Here is a 21,732-nt window from a genome sequence, read left to right on the forward strand (position 1 = left end):
TAAATACTGTTGAATAGAAATAAATACAAGATTTTTTCAAGAAAATCACCTGAAAAATGTCAGAAGTGTATGCATCATCCAAATACTTGAGATGGTTACAAGCTAGAAATCTACCACCAGTACATGAGGACATGGCAAAATGTATAAATTAAAGCCTAATTTTTGTGGAACAGGTTATTATTTCATCTTCAGGAATAGAACGTTTTAGATGACAGAGGAATGCCCAAATGAATTTGAAGAAAAATTAACACCAAAGTAGTGCTATTTGTGAAAGTTGAATTTTCTTTCCTGACTTGTTTCTTGTAGGACACATGAGTCATACAATATAGCCAAAGGAAAAACTGCAACTGCTAACACCACATTAGTAAAGTATAAAAGGGAAAGACACTTTTCTTAGCATTTCAGCCTTGTCATTTCCAATTTTCTGCTCTTTGGACATGCTTGTATTCAAATTCTGGAACATCTATTCAGCATATCAATCCTAATTAGACAATCTGGGTCTGGAAAGGATGAGAGCTGGGTCATTTGCATAATTTAATCATAAATACTCAGTGATACATATTTCCAAATGCATTTGTACAATTATCTTTTCATCCTTGGGGCAATGGTATTAATATGATTAGGCAATATTTCTGGAAAAAACAGACAAGTATGCACTCTTTTTAACTGCAGCTTAGGGCGATATGAAAAATTAATTAATTTCTGAAGAAAATCAATTTCTGTACGTGACCACATTAGACATTGCTAAACCAAGACACAGAAACCTCTTTCAATCAGACCATTTTATCAGCCCCTTCCAAATTCTGTTATGTGAACATTTCAATAATAAAATTGTTAGATTTCAAATTATCTTAATGTATAGGTATGAAAGAGTAACTATTTTTTCATGTTACTCTGATACATATTTTGTTTTAAAGAAACATTGTTTGACCAGTCACTAGGAAACCTTAGCATTTGGTCTGAACTCATCTTATGTGATCTTTTATTAATGCACGCTACACCAATTGAATTCAAGGACAGCAGGAAACAAATCTATCTTGAAAATCATTAGCTGAAAAACAGAAATATACTAACCTAAAACATTTTTTAATTAATATAGGGCTGCTTCCTTGTATGTTTTGCTATAAAGAATTAGATAAGGTATGCCTTCAAAAGAACCATACTCAATACAAAAATGATGTGACATATGTGGTATACAGCCAAGCACCCAGGTGGCTAATCTCATTTTTAGAAGAAAGCTACAGCTTTGTATGTTAATTAGTGAAAAAAATACATTTATGGTTTTATATGTACCATCTTTATTTCTTCTCAATCAACAGAAAAAGTAGAAATTACTGCATGCAAATTTTCAATATTCATTTAATTTGCATGAAGGTGCTTGAACAAATTTTTTATTCTAACAAGCTCATTTTTCATGTGTTTTGTCTTTCATCCTAATCTAGCATCTGTCATTCCTTTTTGAAGTTATTATCGGCCCAATTCCCTCTTGGACATGGTTGCTGGGTGACCGGTATCTTAGCACCCACTTTGACAGGAACAGATGTGAATCTGATCAAGAGATTTCCCATGAGTACCTGAAATCACAAACAACTTTCCTGAAAAACAAACAGCCTCACTGTCATGGTCCCTCTCTTAACTCCCCTCCCCACCCCCACCCCCCCACACACACAGAAAAAGAGCACCAGAAAGTTAGTGGAGAATTATTCGGAGTCAGTTAGTTAAATATGTATTGTTATTTTGCAGTTGCCCTAGTATATTTCTAATTGTCCCCAGTTTAAGACAAACTCATGGTTTTGAGTTTTAATAACTACCCTTTTGATACTTTGGAATCCGTTTATTCCAAACACTTCCACATTTACGTTACTTTAGCCACATAAGCAATCCCATTCAAGTCAATGGGACTACTCATGTAAGTAAAAGTACGTATGTGTGTAGGGTTATGCCTACACTGCGGCTAGGACTGAGCCTTCCAGCCCTGGCAGACAGATTTGGGGTAGCAGGACTCAAGTTATTAGTCTAAAAATAGCAATATGGACATTGCAGCTTGGGCTAAAACTTGGGCTCTCAAACCTAGCCCCTTAAGCTTAAGAGCCTGAGCTCCAGTCTAAGCTACAACATCCATACTCCTATTTTTCATGCACTAGCTCAAGCCCCGCTAGCATCAATCACCTGGGCTGGGAGACTCGCTCTCACCTGTAGTGTAGACATAATCTAAACATCTGCAGCTTCAGGGCCACATTTTATAAATCGAGAGCTCATATTTCGTTCACCAATATGCTCTTTGATTACTGATATGCTTTGACTGCTGACATGTGTGACACTCACAAATTAAAATTCTGCTTAATCTTCTGCCATTTAGGCCCCATTCCTGCAGACATTTAAGCATGTGAACAGTTATATTCCCAACAGCAGTCCAACTGAAGGTCTCTAAAGTCAGCACGACTTTCATGTAAGTAAAGTGACACAGGATCTTAAGTGTTTGCAGGATCAGGACTTTTAAATGTAAAATGTAAAAATGCATTGCTACATATGGTACAAGGAAGAGTTTGCAGAAGACTGGTAATAGCAGTTATGTGCTCAGGAGTTCCTGCTTTTGGACACAGTAAATTCCTCCTAGTTTCAATAAATTCCAAAAGCAAACTTGTATATCTTAATCTGCGCAAAGAAGAAAAACACATAGAAAGATTAAATAGAAATTCACTTTCACTCAGGATTATTTATTTTCTTTTCCAGATTTGCAGAGTGGGATTTCATTATGCTCTATTACACAATTGCCCATTCTTTTGACACCAGTATTCCATACTGAGATCAGTATCACCCCTTTGCCAAACAGTAACAGATGTCTGGGGTCTTAGAGGTTGGCTTCCTAGTGGAAGAATAATCAGTGACACAGAGTGTCACTAAGTGTAACTTGTTTTATTTACACATATACACCAATCCTGGAACAAAGGTGGTCAAAGGGCATGCAGGCAATTCCTTCTTTCAGGATTCTCCAGCCCAACTCCAATACCAGATTCCCAGTGAGCAACTCTGCCTCAGGAATTGACTCCAAATCAGAAACCAAAGCAAAGAGAAAACTCTTTTGCAAGTCACACAGCTCTCTTTCCAAGGAGCACTGCCTCTACACAGAACCTTGCATAGCAAAAAGTAAAAAAAAACAAACAAAAACCACAGTGTGTTCCCAAGACTGAGCATTTGCTCAAACACTAAGAAAAATAACTTTGAAAATTATGTGTAACAGCACCACCTCCCATAACAATAAACTCAGATAACCTGTTACTGTTACCTTATCTCCTCACCCTCTGTTAAGTGTTCTATATCACTTCTCAGCACAACCTGTCCTTATTTCTACTGTAAACTCTTTGAGATAGGGCTGTCACATAATATATATTTGTACAGCACCCAGCACAGGGACTCTCTAATCCTAAATGGGGCCTCTAGGCATTATTATAAAGACAAATAATAATAGATGGAAGGTCGGAGTTCAGAAAGAGGAGAAAAGCAACTGGGTTTAAGAATCCCTGGATCTGAATTAACCACTTCTTCTGGTTTCTTGCTGACCCAAATGGGAAAGGGCTTATTTCCTGGTTGTAGTTTGGACACTCTTAAAATCTCAGAAAAAAAATCACATTTCAACCCCAGGGCAACAATATTGCATCAACAGCTGATCTCATAAAATTTCTGTCCTTTAGGGTTGAAATCTTGAACAGTTTACCAGGTCCCACTTCAGTCAAATCCAGCCATGAGGCCTAGCCCTAGTCTAAACTCTAATTTAAACCTGATCTGGATCCAAATCCTGCCTCCTCCACCCAACTTGTCAAATGACAAAAACAAATAAACAAACAAAACCAACCACTGAGGGAGATTTCTAAGCACAAAGGGAAGGTAGGGAGGTGGAGGCCTAACTGTTCTTTGTATCTTTGAAAAATCTCTGGCTACCTGTAATCACACAGAGTATCTTTATAGTAGCCAAAGCAGATGATGGCATCAGTAAAAAAAAAATATCAGGAAAAAGGTGAGAAGACTGACGTCTGAGAAAGAGAAATATTGAGAAAAATAAGGTTTGTATATCATTATGATCACTTTTACGGGTCTACTATAAAATGACCAACTAATTGGCCTTTTCTAGTTCATATCAAAGATGCAGAATGAAACTGAGAGACCATGTGACTTCCCTGCCCCTCACTATCCTAGTCAAATGAAAAAGTGGCCCTGAAAAATAGTCTTAGAGACATGCTATACCATCAGAACCAGACTGGAAAATCCATGGACTAATTAATATTGACTACAGAAAAAAGTTCAACTAGTGTGCAAAGCAACCAAGTCCCATCTCCATATTTGGGAGTGGCAGAGCTGGTCAGGAAGAGCAATTTCTATATATTACAACTTCCATTTCTTAGCATGTAACACTTCGTGCTGAAACCATAGCAGTTAGAACAAACCTAGGACCGCTTGCAGGTGAAGGCTGATAGCTCCACAGACCATGCTCTGTTCCTGGTTCAAGGACAGAGAAAGATAGGGAACATCAGCTCAGGTGTTCCAGCTGATCTCAACTGTTGGGACAGCGCATGACAAGAGAGGAAGTCTCCTAGATGAAAGGGGCCCAAATCTGTGACTGTCCCTAAAAAGAGCTAGACTTGTTCAACCCTTTTAGGCCAATTTCAGTATTGAACAACTTCTTCCAAGTGGGAAAGATTGCCTTGGAATAGGAAATAGTTTCCACAGTTGTAGACTCTAGAAGGTTTACAGAGCCTTTGTGGGATAATAGTCATGGAGGCAAATTTGGGCTGAACAGAGCACTTCGTTAAATAAATCCAGTTTCAAGGTGATTTCAGTTTTGGTTTAAATGTGCTTTGTAAGCATGTAGTGAATATATTCTGTAGTCTTAAACTTTTTGCAATTTATATCAAGATACCATTAGAACCTGTAAAGTATGAGAATACTGGAAACTAAATTGTTAAACATTAGAAATATCATACATGCCTAATGTAAAACAAGTTTCTAAAAATATCCACTGACTACATTTAGTAGACAACCAGGTGTTGGGCAGTGGGGCAGGGAATCAAATTTGACCCATAAAGCTCCAATATTTAGGAATGAATTGAGATCAGTTCATTTCTTTCCCATGGGGTAACCTGTATAAATGTAATTCTATGGTTTCATAAAAGCAGGTTAAGTTTCTCTCCCTTGGGATCTTTTGGCAATTTGAAGCACAGCAGCACTGTTCTTGGCTACAAGTTCAAATCTGCATACATCTTGGACTGTGAAAGGAAACAATTAGCTTAGCAGAAGACAGATCACAATACACTTTCCAGAAAGAAAGACAAGAATTCACAAAATAATATCTAAAATTAGCTAATTAATAGTTAGCTATAACCTTCCATTGCCAATGAGAATGCATTTTCTAGCTCTATAAAATAAATTATCTATGTTCTTCTTTCAAAAATAGCATAATAAACCAAAGAACAGATGACTTATCACCCAACAATGCCAATGGCTTTAGCTGATGGTGTATTTTATAAATTAAGTTTAGATGCTGAAGTGTTTTACATACGTAATCACTATAGTACATTTAGCACATGTGAAGCATACTTCATAGAGAATTTTACAAAAATTATTTTATTATCCTTCACCATATCATTGTAAATATTATCCTAATTTTATGGGTAGGTAAAATGAGATACATTGAGTTAAAGGAACATGCTTTAAGTCACATATGGAGTCAGTGGCAGAACTGAGGAGAGAACTCAGCAGGGCAAGTATAGACAGTGCTAGCAAACCTCCAGCTGCAGAGGGCCCAATGCTACAAAGGCCGTATCCCTTCAGGGATACGCTGAAATTGTAGTTGTGGCACTCTGTGCTTCCAAGCAGCATGTAGGAACTCTCGTATTCACCACTGTCATATAATTATATGTTTTGTACAAAGTATGCCTTGTGAGGTATCATTTTAAAAGTCTTGATCTGTTGAACATTAATATCCTTTTGAATTGTATGTGCTATCATTGTAAGTGAAGTTATGAAGTTTTTCTATGTGTGTGTTACTTAAATATACTGTGAGGTTGGGAACACCCCCATGTCACAAGCAAAGATCTAGAACTATAAAAGAGGGGAAGTGACATCATCAATTGGTCTCACTCCCCCCACAACTAAACACTTGGAAACACATCTGGAAGACAAAGACTCTGAACTGGGGAGGGGGTCCTGTGTTGGAGGAGAGTTGTACTGTGTGTGTATTAAAGTTCTGTGATCTGTTTGTACCATCTATCAGGGTGAGACACTGCTTGATTCAAATCCTGTTTAGTTTATAGAACTTAGACTGCAAATTTATTTTATTTTTTAGGTAACCAACTTTGATCTCTATCCATACTACATAGAATCACTTAATATCTACCTTTCTGTACTTAATAAACCTGTTTTATATTTTATCTAAAACACTGCATTTTGGTTGAAGTGCTTGGGAAATCTCAGCTCACTTTACAAAGGCTAATGTATGTCCTCTCCACATCAAGGGAGGGGTGGACTGGGTAATGAACTTCACTGGTCATGCTTCTGACCAGGGCAAGATAGTATAGTTCTGGGGTTCAAGGCAGCAGGACTGGGGGAAATTCGCTGGAGCCTTTCTATTGTTGGTTCATGAGTGTCTGGGAGAAGCATTCATATGATGCAATTGGGTATGTCCCTGCCTGTGGATGTCTGTGTAAGTACAGTACCTGCCAGAGGTTTGTAGTTTTCCAACAGCATCATAGTGTGAGAGGGATCCTAGGTTGGTGGAACAGAGGGTTCAGGTTGCCCCCGGGAAAAACTCATCACAGTAGTACAATGTTTATTCTTATGTTCCAGTGCCATGTGGTGCAGAGTATGAAATGCTTCATGCTGAGAGCTCTGGAATGATAACTTGAGCCCTTTGGAGGCTCTCTCACTTTGTATGGTAGCTCCACCTGTTTAGCAAGAAAAATATCTAACCACTATTCTGCTGATCCTTTCAAGAACCACCAACCAGTTCTGGACATCCCTTATCCTTCCCTCGCTTAAGACTGAATCCTCACAATTTCCATAGCTTGGCACAAAAGAAGAAATCTACATTTAAATCTTGTGCCCTGCAGTAAGGGAAGGAAGAGCCATTTAGAATGTCTTCACCAGGAACCAAAGATTTAGTTGAACTGGCCTTGCTCCCAGGTCTCCCTAATGCCAGTCCCATGATCTAATAACCACACAATGGTTCCTTCCACTTTGCCTGTGATTTATGCATACCTACACTTTCAAGAAAAACAAAGTGGTTTCACAGACGCCACGCTTTCCTTCACCACCCAAAATTTCAGGATTTGCCAAAATGCTGTTGTGAAAGTACCTGATTTCAATTCAACTCCACCACTATCAGATGTTTTAAAAGAGAGTTACAAACTACTGTTTAAATTAGTAATACGAATTATCCTGGCCCAGATCACACGCTCTAAAACTGCAGGAGGATCTCCTGAGCCAAGGCAAAAGAGGGTGTGAGCCACCTCTTTGCAGTCATCCTCTACTCCACAACAGATGGCAGCACTCTGCAGAGTTCACACCTGTACAGGATGCCAGAAAGTAAACTGTACTTCATTCCACACCAGCCCACCTGGATGGAAACTACCTGTGAAATGTAATACAAGCTATACCATATTGCCTCTGGAACTTTTCTGTGATGGAAATCTCTCTTCAAGAGAGAATTCAGTGGGCAGCTCCTGGTAGCAGACTCGGAGACTGGGGTGCAGGGAAAAATACTAGGGCTACAGAGCCAGAGCGAAGATACCAGCCCTCTAAAAAATGGCCCTGGTGTCCTTTGTAAACCATGCATTCCACTCAGTTTGGGGGCTGGCCCTAAAGCTCATCCCATGGAATGACAAATTCCACCCCCTCCTCCACTCCAATGGAATAATGTGGAAGAAACTCTGCAAAGGAATCCTTTTGAAATTTTCTTGGCCTTTACCCCTCCCAGCGGTTGTACCATGAGGTGGAGTCAAACCAATTTACGTGTAGCTGTGACCTAAGATTTTTAATCTAACCATCTAAATATTTCACTGATGACCTACCATAGCAAACAATGTTATGAAATGTATTAGTTTGTTTGTTTTTCTTACAATTCACACAGGTATTTTCATATGCACAGCTACATGCTCCGAAATTACTAAGTTAACATATTTGCATTATTACTTCTAAAAAGTGGATCTTATACTTGCACTTAGCTATATTTTAACTGCTGTGACCTGTACAATTAAGCTTATAATAAAACAAAATTAAAGCAATTCCAAGTTAAGGCTATCACTTAAATGACCCTAAGTGACTCATTCTGTGATGCATTATCATCATATTTTCTGTAAACCAAAGTACAAAACAATTAATTATAGGCCAAAAGTCTGATTCCAGTTAGACCAGCTAGTATAACTCTGGAGTAACTTTATTATCTACAGTGGAGTCACTCCGGACTGACAGTGGTGTGACTGAGATCAGGATCTAGTCCCATGTGGTAGATTTAACAGGGAATGTTCTAATAACAGTTTAAAAATCAGAACTCTGGCATTATTTTAGCTTTTATTTAAATCTAATTTTCTTTGTGTTTCTACTTCTGGCCCCATCATAACCAAAACCATGGTATAAAAAGAGAGAATAATGATTTTTTCCAAAGATGGCACTGTTGTAGGTGTGGGATTGACATAATATTTATGTAGGCCACATTATAAAATAAATCCTAGCAGGTTAGTTTTCATTGGAATGTATGGAACTGCATGTCATCCATGTGATATACGTAAGATAATGTTAAATCACTATGAAATTACTCGCATTTTAAGTTTAGAAATATTCATCTTTACCAGAACTGGTAAAGGTTATGAATATTAGCTTAAGACCAAAGCTTTTTCCTATTGAAATCAATAGTAAAACTCTCACTGTCTTGAATTAGAACAGAATTGTGACAGTAGTGCTTAGGGCTAAGCAGAGCCTCATGTTCTTCAAAAGCAATCCCCAGAGAAATGATGAAGGACTCCAAAAAGCAGCATCTTAACTGGAAGAACTGTGACTGTTGTATAGGGCCTTGAAGATGAAGGGTTAAAACACAGGAAAGCAGAAGAATCCTCAGAACTCTAACAGCCATTCTAATGACACAGAGTAGGGGAGGAGGGAAAATACAATACATAAAAGGAATAGCTCATATTATGACTTTTCTACCTATGTAAGTGCTGATACTGTGCTCATCATCTTAGTAACTGTACAAAGTTATTTTTTTCTTCTTTTATCATTGGCTACTTGTGTTCTATTCCACTTTAGCTCTAAAAGAATTTATCAGGACTAACTTGTAAAATGACATTCAGTTGCTCATTTACAAGACACTAAATAATGCAAAATATTTTGTAATTGCCACCACAAATGCAAAAACAATATACTCTGATATGTTTGTATACAATATTTCAGGTGATTTCTTGGTATAGACCCTGATCCTACAAAGTTTTATGTGAGTGCGTAACTTTAAGCATGTGAGTAGAATGGTTGAAGGCAATGAGACAGCTCATATTCTCAAAGTTAAGCACGTCAATTAAGTGTCAATGTGCAGAACTGGGGACACAGGTTTTTGAGGGTTTTTTTTTTACATTTAAACAGATGTTTTCTATAACAAAAGAAACCACTTTTCATAGCATCAGAACACAAACAATGCAACTCATTCAAGTTAAATACTTGAAATTCCAAAGTACTATTTCCAGTTATTAGAGTGTATTAAGTAAAAAAACAAAATTATTAATTTTACATTTCATCTAAATTTGAAAGACCGTAATTCAAAGTGACTTATTCTGTGATGCATTTTAAAGAACATTTAAACTAATTTGTTAAAAAACCATGCCTAGACTTATTATAAAGTAAAAGAATTGTAATATATTGTTTATACATTTTTATAAAAAATACAATAATTTTGTTATTGGGTTTTTTCCTCAAGAAAAATCACCAATTAACTTTTTATTTGAAACAGAGTGCAATCACTAGAAAGTTTCTGGCACCCCCTGAAATCAAGGTTAAAAGATATGTAATTAAATATTAATCACTTTATATGATCCCTACCCGGTTTTCAGTTTGCGCAACAAGATGATTTGTGATTGCAAACTGTTGTTTACATAGGAAAATGTAGAAAAATATTTCCCAAAAGTAAGCTATTCAAAATTACTATCCAGTAAGAAACATCACGCCACAATACATTAATATCAAGCATATTCTGAGATATGCTTTTTAAACAACAAGCTTGTTGTTCAAATGTGTAAAATTCATGTTTATTTTCTCCCAGTACTTTACCATTACACAATTTTTACAAGGGCACTAACTCATGAGATTCATTCTATTCAGAGTTATGCATTTCAATCATGACACCATGATATAACAAACGTGGCTGTCAATGGCATGAAAATGTTTGTAGCAGTCAGAGTTAACAATTCCTTTTTTCTCCCCCACCAACCTCATCCCATTTCTATTCAGATGTCTATTATTCTCAGTTGGCAACAAGGTGCAGTATACATACCTGCGCTATGACCCTTCTTTAGTCATACATCCTAAAGAACAAAAGGAGTAATTAAAATAGGAGGTGCTTGATGGCTCTTTCTAGTTATCTGCTGGATTTAGCATCTTTTATTCCAGTCACATACATTTATAATGGGCAAAGCTAAACTAGCCTGAAAGCCTAGCTCAGATCCAAGCTTGACTTGGATCAGAAGGAAAAACTGCCATGCATATTGGCAGAATTTAGCAATTTGACTAATTTAAAGAGGCCTAAGGATGAATAAAATTTTGTGACTGAAACACCTTCTCATCTTAATGGAAGAGAACTCCCAATTACTGTGGTGAGGTACACCAGGAAATAATAATTGCACCTGCTCTACTGTTTCTGGATTTTGGATAGACAAATTATTTCAATCTTGCGATATACATAAAATTTCAATGTTTGATATTTTTAAACAAAAAATATAACTTTTTTTCTCTCTGATTTAAACGTTTCATCTCAGACAAGTTAAAAATTATACATCAGATACAACAAATATATTTACAACAGTTGATTAGTTCTCATTGTTTGAATGGGAACACAACTGCATATTAACTAGATACTGCTAATCATAAAAAGAGAGTATGTAGGTTTCTTTTCAGGGGTGTGAGATAGTAGCAACTGCATGCTCAAAACTGTAAAATATTTACTAAATCAAAACAATTATTACCATAAACTTTTAATTAACAATCCACTTATATAAACTTTAAAAAAAATCTACTCGGTAATTTTGCAGTGTCAGATACTTGCCATATTAAAGTAGGGATGTCAATTCTACATTTTTAAACCTCAGAAACATATTTGAAAGAAAAAAATATACATTATGGGCCCTGTTCTGCAGACCTCACTCATGCAAGCAGTTTTATTGGCTTCAGTAGGCCTGTTCATGTGAATAAAAGCTGAAGGATTGGGCCCCAACTGTACAAACAAAACCTGATCCTTCTCTGACCAAAGACAGTAAGAAAATTCACACTATGTTCAGGAGGAAGAGGAGAACACGTTTCCTTTTCATCCATAAAAAAATAAAAAATCATTGTGTGGCTTAAAATGACAAAGTAGAGAAATTCAATTAATGATGAAATTCCATATTTAAGAGACCACACTTCTTTTCCAATATATTGCACTGCTTATGAAACAAAATATCAGAAAAATTGTTATAAGATGCCCCTGGTAAAGAACCATATTAGATAAATAAGCAGAGCAAGGGGAATTAAGGATGAAGTTACTCATTGGAGTCAATCTTCTGGCTTTTATCATTTGAAATCATACACTTGCCTTTATTTTAAGCATAGACATTTTGTTGTGAATCGCAGTGAGGTTTTTTAAACAAATTAAAATGACGATGAAAAAAGAAACGTTCCTCCATAAAGCACATTGTAGAAATTATCTATATATGAATTAACTCTCTGGCTCATAATAGCTTTTTGCAGATGATTCTTCTGCTCTATCATTTAAATACATATTTAGGCAACTAGAAATTTACTGTCAATTCATATTATGTCAGTCCACATTATGGTGCTGTTACAGTATTCACATTTAAAGATTATTGAAAAAATTACTGCACACGTGCAGTACATAATTTGCAAAAGGTTAATAACTTAACTATTTTAAAACAATGAATGGAATTATCTCAGAATATAAACCAGATGCCCAAAATGTTATTTTTAAAACAATCCACATTTAAGTTGTAAAAGAACAAAACAAATCTAAAACCAATAAAACCAGCTATATGGATTAAAATAGGTAGACGCGCTTTATTTTTGGGCTTTTTGTGGATTGGTTCTGGTAATTTTTATAAAACAGGATATTTTCAGTCTGAGACTGTGAATGCCAAACTTCAGCCTGGAGTTAATCTTAGCAGCTAAGTTATAAAACTCTTACATGAAGAGGTTATACTGGAAAGGCTGACGGAGACTTACCTGTACCAGATATCTCTATAATAATTTCATATATCAATAATATAGTTCCAGAAATAAAAGATAAAAATATGAAACTGCAATGTAGTGTATAAAAATATTCATTCTTCATTTTTATTGCATGTTACAAGACATGCATTCTTAAATTCCATGTTTCATCTAGAGTGTACTTCAGATGATGTATCATACGGATAGACAAAAACAACTGTTTGGAATGACTTAGTAACAAAACCCAGAAAGACAGGAGAAATATTAAATGGCATTCAGACAATAACTTTTTTCTAACAACAATTCCGAATATATACTAGGCTAATTTACAAAAGCTAGTTACACACACAAGTATTAAATAAGGTCAAATAAGGTCAGTAAGGTCTGTTTAACTATACTTTACTCAAAGTAACATCCACAGGCATACTGAAAATGAGATTTTAACTAATAGGGGGCATTATGCATTAGTTTTTAACTAGTAAATATTAAATCTTTACTTAAACTTTTCATTTACCATAAACAAGAATATTTCTGTTTTAACTAAATTGTTTAAGAAAGTTTGCAGATTACATTTTGTAATTTAGCTATAACCATTTCTTACCTATAACAAAACTGAGTAAGATTAGAATCAGTCCCACAGGATTTAAACCCTGATAATTTTACAGAAGACAAATAGAAAGACAATAGTTTGTAAAAGCAAGAACTAAAATCACTTACTGGCAAACATGCACGTGTATCTCAGTGTGCTTCCATATGTTCATTATTCCTGTTTAGTTCTCTTAATAATGATTACTAAATAACTAATGAACAGCCAAAGTATATGAAACTCTGTCTGTAAAAGATTTGTAAAAAAAACTGTATAATTCTATGATCACTAACAACATTTCTAGCTCTTTCAGCTAACATAAAGATGGGGCTAATCAAACTGCATGCTTCAGGACATAAGCTAATCACCTGAAGAGATCAGGAAGGAATTTCCCCCATGATCACCATTCACCAAACACACCCACCATGCACAACTGGCTAGGTACATTGGTAGGGAAGAATAGGCTACTATCAGAGACTGAGTACCAGATTAAAGGTATAAAGGGTCTGATCTGGTATGACAATTATTATTATATTTCACAAAACTCACTTTCAAGTTATAATTTTTACCAACTGATAAAGACTGAACTAGATAAAAAATATTTTTTTCAAAGTTTTGAGATGATATCTCCCAACCTTTTAGTCTCCCCTTGAATATGCAGTTAATATAACTTATCTTCTGGCCTTCTATAAATCTTCTTTGTTTACATAACCTATAAATATTCAACTTCTGCATAATATCCTGGAAATATATCACAACACGAGTAAACTTCTAAACATGGATTTTATTCATTAGATATTACTTGTGGTGTGCCTATGCTGTGACTTGTTGACTGGCTCATATGAAATACATGTGGGCTATGGTAACCTATTTAGTTTGAATACATATTTTAATAAAGACAAATAGGAAAATCCTGCATTAGTGCAAAATTCTGTAAACAAGTACATGCTAGTTCCATGTGATGTGAAAGGAACAAAAGCTAGCAAATGTAGACTTGAATAATTGCAATGGAAGACAAGTGTTAGACAAAATTCTTTAATCCTCTATCCTAGTGATATTCTGTATTCAAAAGCAATTATGTCATATGTCATATTTTAAGAAATTACTATCAATCAATAATAATTCTCCATTTTCAGTACGAATGTCAATTAACTCAGTCAATAGCATCTCCAAGTACGAGAAAAGATTATCATATACTGGCCACAGGATGGGGGAAAGAAGAAGGCATGCCTTTCCTCACTACTCAAATGGGGCCTGATCCAAAGCCCTTTAAAGTCAATGCAAGCCTCCATGGAGGGGACCAGTGCGGCAAAATTCCACAAGTGCTCTGGGACACAAGAGACCGGAAACAGCCAAGGATCAGTGGGTACCAACCCATGAATCCTACATAGATAACATCTGATGAATAATGTACTAGGGCTTGTTTCATATATAACTGAAAAAAATTGATATCTACCAACTTACAATCTTTTTTACATTTTTGCCTTTTAGTTTGGCATCTGGCTATCTATCATCCCCTGAGAGTCTCCTATCCATGCCAACCCCACTTCCTCATACTGTTGCATAGATGCCTTGATTGCTACTTCCTGAAATTTTTGTCTGGTGACCAGAGCTTTATATGGAAAAGACAGAAGCAAAGATCAGTGTGAATAGGAAAGAAGAATCAGTCCCCACATTAGAAGACTTATTTTCCACTGATACAGAGAACTAATTTAGTAAAAAGGTATTTTAATTATTAGAATTATTAGAATCAGACAGACACAGGAACCAATTCATTTTGCTAACTGACTTCTAAGTATTCAAAAGAAAATTCCCTGATGCTTTATTGATTTTTAAATATAGTTGCCACTGCAGTTAAAAGAGTACATTTTGGACTAACACTCACAAAAACTTTTCAGATCTCATTTAATATCTTTTCAACCAAATGGTTACAATCTATAAAGAGTAAGGTTCATTTTAGATAAATTATAATGTTTTTCACAGAAATTGATAACTAATGAATCAAAATATGTAGATAAACCAAATGTGATTTTTTTCACAATAAATTAATAGCTGTGTTGAAATGCACATTTGATTAAATAATGGATTACCCTTGACTAAGCTGTTAGCATTGTCTAAAAAAAAGAATTAATCTTACTCCAGTGTGTCAACTGACTATGATACAAATATATGGATAAAATATTTTGGATGTTGGGAGTATAACAATCTGTCTGTAAGATTTACACTTATATTTTTAATCTCAAAAGTAAGTTTTCTCTCTCGAAATATGAAACATCATTCAGATAAAGTGTACTGCAACTGCTAGCCTGAAAAGGCCAATTTATTGCAATGAGATCAAACTATTCTAATATCAATATATTCTGTAAAGATACAACTTAATTAAAAATAAACCATTTGAAATGAAAGAAAAATCATATTAAAACATGTCCAAGGAAAGAAACTGTGAAGTAAATACAGTTGTGTGTACTGAAGATGAAATTTAGCTTGATCAAAACTCACTGAAACACCATGCTTCACTTGTACATACTGCAACTTGCATACAAACTGTAAGTCCTTTCAATTAATTTATTTAGTTAATGGATATATAAATATTCTACTACAATACTGTTCTTTAAGGGCCAGGTCTGCTCATTCCTGTCCATACTGTAATTCCTACCATGTTGGATTACAACACAGCAGTCCCCTGACACTGTTGAAACACAGTCAATTTTGCAGTGTTGACATGACCAGCCTATGTTTTAACAATATTCACAAATCGTGTTACACCTTGCAAAAGTGGAAGGATTTAGTCACAAAAATAAAGCTGATATAATGTTTAATGTCAGTCTTTTTCAATACATATATACACGACAGGCATCCTAATGCTACCTTTTATTATTCTTCATTTACAAACTCATTTGATTCCACCACAAACCATGTCTAGTACCCAACACATGACCAAAGTAGTTACACAGGTACATTAATGCTCTAAAGTTATTCCAGGTTATGTTTGTCCTGCTCCCCTGACTATTCCTAAACGTCAATAATCAAGCTAGAAATAAAGGCACGAATAAGTGCTTTCCTTTGCCTTGCCCTAGGATAATGAGTCCAACTACTACCCCCAACTAATTCAAGGAGAGAGAGAGAAAAAATAGAGTCACACCCAGTCCTTACAAATGGAATGAACAAAGTCTCATCGGGGGTTAATCCCCCACGTGCTGCTGCTGCTGTATCTTAAAATCTCACATGGAAAAAAGAGAAACCCAAACTATGAGTTGGAAGAGCCTGTTTGCGTTTAATGAAAATAACAGTTGACGAGAGAGACTCTGCTTCAGCCTCTTTAATGGCAAATCTGAGCTACTCTATAAAGTTTCCCACCAAGCTCCGAAGCCGTTTCAAACCAGCAGACCCCCCAGAAACCAACGGGGGCTTTGATGAAGTGAAGAAGCTTCCAAACACTCTGCTCTTTAGCTCACAGCAGTTGTTCAGTTCCCGTTGCCTCCCTTTCCTAATCAGACAGATTTAGTAGTAACAGCCCCATTCTTTCACTCGTCGTTTTTAAGCAAGCTGTTATTTCAAAACGAATTTCCTCTTTTGTCAGTTTCCACCCCCCACCCCCACCCCCCAGTTGCGCCAACTTTAGATGATCGCGGGCTGCCTTTGTTTGAGTGTCTTGACGTGTGTGAGTGTGTCCTGCGGTCTGTCCCGAGCTGGAATGCTGCCCTCCCTTCCCATGTGTGATTCACGCATTATTGTTAAGAAGATGCGCCTTAATATATGATTCTGCCCTGCCAAATCCCCTCCACGCTTCTGCTTCGCGAGTCACCTACTCCGGCCCCTCGCCTCGCTCACACACCTGCTTCCCAGAGGCTAACCCGCCCGAGAGAGCAGGACGGGCCCGGCGCTTTACAACTCTCCCCCTCCAGCAACGCCACGTCCCCTGTGACAGCTGCCGCGGGCTGTCACACACCTAGTCGCCCCTTTTGGAGCCGTGCCCGCCGTGGCCGGCCTGGGGACGCTGGCTGTCGGGCCACAGTTCAGAGAAAGCCCGGCGAGGCTGTTCGCCGGCTCCCCGGCACTCTCACGTCCCGTCCCCCCCTCCGCCCCCCAGCCAGCCTTCGCAGCACCGTCTCCGGGCGCCCCGTGGCGGTTTATACAAATCAACCCGGCGGGGAAGGGGTGGGGTGAGGGGGCAGAGCAAGCACTCTGAGCCCCGGGTTTAACATCAGCTGCCCCCTTGCACCGCCTCGCCCCATTCCTGAGCCCCCTCCCCAGCCGGCGCCTAGCTCATCCCCTCCCACCCCCCACCCCACCCCCAGTCAGCCTGGGGGGCGAGAGGCGCACAGTACTGGGGGGAAGCGGGGGCAGGCTGACACTTTCAAGGGGCTGAGGAAAGAACAGCCCCCCCCCACCCCCCGCGCCCCAGCACCTTCCCGGCCCACATCCCCCAGCCCGGTGCGCCGGGCGGAGGGGCGGGGGTCGGTTCGTGCGGCCGCGGCAGGGCAGAGGACAGGTTGCTTTGGGGCTTGCTCAGCGGCACCACCAGGCAGAGGCGCCGTGATTGCCCGGGCGGTGTGTCAGGGCTCCCTGTGTGAGGGTGGGTCAGAGGCGGGGGCAGGGGAGGTTAGAGGCTGTGTGTGTGTGTATGGGGGGGTGTGTGTGTGTGTGGGGGGGGATCTTTACCTTGCGTTGGTGCAGTCGTTGTAGAGCGTCTCGAAATCCTTCCTGGAGATGAGTTTGCAGCGGTTCACGCCGGGCTGGATGGCCCCCAGCCCCCTCAGGATCCGGACCTGCTCCACGTTGCACACCACGGGCGTGATCTCCAGCCGCTTCAGCTTGGTGTAGACGGTGTGCAAGCCCCCGACCAAGTGCTTCAGGAAGAGGTCGAAAGCCTGGGGCAGGCAGATGAGCTCGCAGCCCTCCACGGTGAAAGAGGCCACCTTGGCCCCCCTCAGATCCACCATCTTGCACTCATTATTCTGGGGGGTGTTCTCCACCGGGGACGGGGTCGAGTACACCGGCTTGCCCGGCAGGCTGCCGCTGCTGCTGTTGGCGGCGCTGGGGGTGGAGGTGCCGCCGCCCGCGCCGCCGCTGGTGCCGGTGCCCAGGCTGGGGCTGCAATTGTTGCCGCCGACGCCTCCGTTGCTGCTGCTGCTGCTGCCGCCGCCGCCGCCGCCGCCGCCTCCTCCGCTGCTGGTGGTGGAGGTGACTGTGGCCGCCGCCGCCGCCGCCGCCGCGGCTGCGATGGGCTCCGGCCGGAATAGGTTCGTCCCCGAAGAGGCTGGCTGGGGAGCGATGGAAGGAGACGGAGACGAGGTGGCCGACGAGGTGGTGGTGGTGGTGGTGCAGGCGGCAGAAGTTGAGATCGGAGGTGGAGGGGGGACCAGCTGGGTCGGAGGGATCAAAGCAGCCGGTACGGCCATGGTCACATATACGAGGGGGGGGGGGAGAAAAAAGTTGCCGCACGGACAAAAAGAGGGGAGGGGGGCAGAATGGGGAGGGGGACCCAAACCGGCTGCCGCCGAGAAGGGAGGAAGCGTGAGGGAGAGAGAGAGAGAGAGAGACGCACAAAGTGTCCCGCAAGTGGGGAATGAGGAGAAGTCCGCTGCGGGCGGTAGGGTTGGGGTTGAGGGGAAGGGAGGGAGGGTTGTTTGTTTTGTGGTCCTTGCTCTAGCACCAAGTTAAAGATGAAGGTGAGAAGGGGGAGGTTTGAAGGACTTCGGTTCTCTCTGGCAAGTACATGGATCAAAGATTGAGAGGGGAATGACAGAGAGAAAATGAGCTGAAAAGTGCTGGCTGCCGCTGCTGCTCGCTGCTCGCTCGCTCTCTAGCTCTCCGGGCGAGTTGTTGTTGTCACACGGTGCAGAGGGGAGGAGCTCCGGCAACTTGAAATACCCTTTGAAGCAGCAAAAGCCTCACTCACTAGTATTAACCCAAATTATCCAACCAGGAACCCGGAGCAAAGAAACAGAGAGCGAGCGAGATCCCTCTTCCTCCTCCTCTCCTCCAGGAACCGTTAGATTATAGGTTCATGTTTCATCTCAACAGAGACGAGATGTAATTTTCCAAACACTTCCCAGCGACCGCTTGTCCCCACACTGGACCGAGAGCCAAGAACGTACCCAAGTTTTCCTGACAGGCATTCGGCTGCCTCTTTCTCACCACACAGAAACGGGGTGTGGGGCAGAGGGGCGGGGACTTCACTCGACCCCGCACCTTCTGAAGGGCTATTTACTTTAGGAGTAGCACATGTATTTGAAAACAAAAACACTCGGACCCGGAGTATTTTTCTCAAGACAACAAACAAGCTAAATGACAGGGGTGGAAGTTAATAAGATTCCAAAAAGAGCATAATAGTGATCACTAGGACTGAAGGGCTTGTAATGGTATGGCGCGTGCAACACAATAGAAGAAAGAAAAGCAAACACAACAGTATTTCCAGAAAATAAGACTTTTATGGATCAAAGAACACCGGCCACTTACTTTTCCTCCAATTTACAAATAACATCTGTTGTGCTAAAGAATTACCCGAGCAGTTTTAAAAGAAATGAACAAGTGCCTGTTTTCATCTATAGGCTCCCACGAACTTTTTGAACATAAGAGTAAAGCTTTTCCACAAGAAAGGCATTGGTGGTTGTGTTTCGTAGTGTGTACAAACCGACTCACGTTTGATTGATTGTGGTTTTGATAGTCAACTATAAAATGCGTGAAAAGAAGTAGTTGTAACATTTGTTCTAATAAGGCTGAAGTAACTTTAAATACGATAGCCGAGATATTAGAGAGCCGAAACGGAGTGCTTACTCCCACCCTGTTGTGTCTAGGTATTGCAGCGGTCTGTGAACAACAGGTGACTGCAAGCCACACATCCAAGTTTGATCTTTGATATTCTGCCCCTGTCGCCAGGTACGGTGTAAAATTAGCTGTTGCGCTTGCGCAGTATCTAATTTTATAGGATATGCAGATATATATTTGAATTGTGGGTCAGGCCGCATATATGTTGTAGTACCTGGCCACCACAGGGTTTAGAGTTTTAGCTTGAACTCCGAACTTCCTTTTGGGTTCTGGTTAAGGGGCTTGCCTTGGCTTTTGTCTTCTATTTCTTTTGTGGGTTTTCTGTTTTTTAAAAAGACAAAGAAATAATCTTTCATACAAGTGCACGAGCTGCAGCAATAATGTGCACAGAAGTATTTAGGCTTTTTAAACAATGTAAATTATGTACTCAGTAGATTGTGACATCTACCTGTCCTTAGCCTGTTTTTTGAAATGTGTATTATTTGTAGGAGACATGAATCGTGGGATTACACGTCTAGATGTGTGATAAGAATCTTAATGGAAACTAATTCTATAATATGGGGAAAATTCAATTTTTTCCCCTAGATTGCCAAAAACTATACGCATTCTGGTATGACCTGCTTGCTCACTACCTGTGAGATTGCTTTTTAAATTCCAATATATTTTAGTTCTGAATACCAAAAGCTTTCGTCAGCGAGTGAACTTTTATTTTTCCTAATACTCGAACAGCCTTAAGAAAAGAAAAGAAGAAGAAAAATAGACCATCACACCAAGACTTGAATATGGAGTAATTTTGCAAGTCACAAAGCCCAAGAAACACAAACCAATCTTAAAATAGGAATGTGGATGCCACTTTAATTATAGTGGTGGGAACCTAATGTTAGAAATACTTAAAAGGCCTTGAAAAGTGTAACTGTATTGCATTATTTTATTTTCAGGTAACGTGTCAAAGTTGTTGAAAACCCGCTGCCCCTACTCGCTCTATTAATATCCCTGTTTTCACTGTCTCACACACACTATCGTCATAAAACATGCACCTGAGAAAGTTAATACAGAGCCGAGCACGTGTGATGTCACCATTTCACCTCAACTTCTAAATGAACTCTGAATGTATCCCCCCCCCCCCCCACCACTACCAAAAATATCCCTTCCATATCACTTGCTCTTTACCTACTTTACAGCATGACGGGCTCCTGCTTTTCTTCTAATTGGGTACTTTCACGGAAAACCATTGTGTTTCTAAACAGTTTAAAAACGTTTGTAAGTGCTTACTACAACTGGTTTTGGTTAACGGTGATCGTTTAATGAAAAGATTGGATTAGAAACCAACACATTTAGGAAAGGGTTCAAGAATCTTCAAAGCTTCTTGCTTGGTAAGTGTTTCAAACGATTATAGCAAACTACTGGATTTATTTTAACACAGACGCAGAACAACAAATAATGATATTGCTCGTTTTCTCTTTTAAGTTTTTTTTTCAAATTGCATTTTAATTGCAAGTAGATCCTTTCAAGAAATGATATTGTTAGACTTTAATTCTCCTCCCCACACCCTAGAATGTACACCAGTAAAACTCAAAGTACTATAACTGATTTGAGAATTCTCCCTGAGTCAAGTGAAGACTTATGGTGCTGAAATCAATAAGACTGCTTAAAATTCAAAGACCTGCAAATCGTTCTGTTTGTCCTTTGATAGGGCCTGTGCTGATTAAAATGCGACTAAGAAAGCCTAATTGATGCACTAATTAAGAAGTCTTTAATTTCATTCCTGGAATATTGTTTGAAGCACGGCTTCTCTTGTGCTCACATAACTGTTCAGGGCAGGTACTCTCTTTTTTCCCTCTGACCATTTCGATAAATGAGAATGTGCAATAAGATGAATAGATAGTTATCATAATTTATTGCTTTTAAAAAAAAAAACAGCACCT

The 21,732-nt window shown here is 39.3% G+C and overlaps 1 protein-coding gene across 1 annotated transcript in view; it reads right to left on the reverse strand.

Annotated features, from left to right (window-relative positions):
- DACH1 (dachshund family transcription factor 1) overlaps window positions 1-18,438 on the reverse strand; it is a 426,532-nt gene extending 408,094 nt beyond the window's left edge. Inside the window, exon 1 of the mRNA XM_077806900.1 lies at window positions 17,699-18,438. Within this exon, the coding sequence (XP_077663026.1) occupies window positions 17,699-18,438 (740 nt within the window). The remainder of the gene's footprint in view (window positions 1-17,698) is intronic.
- Between the last annotated feature and the right edge of the window lie 3,294 nt (window positions 18,439-21,732).

Source organism: Eretmochelys imbricata, chromosome 1, assembly GCF_965152235.1.
Source record: "Eretmochelys imbricata isolate rEreImb1 chromosome 1, rEreImb1.hap1, whole genome shotgun sequence".
Lineage (NCBI taxonomy): Eukaryota > Metazoa > Chordata > Testudines > Cheloniidae > Eretmochelys > Eretmochelys imbricata.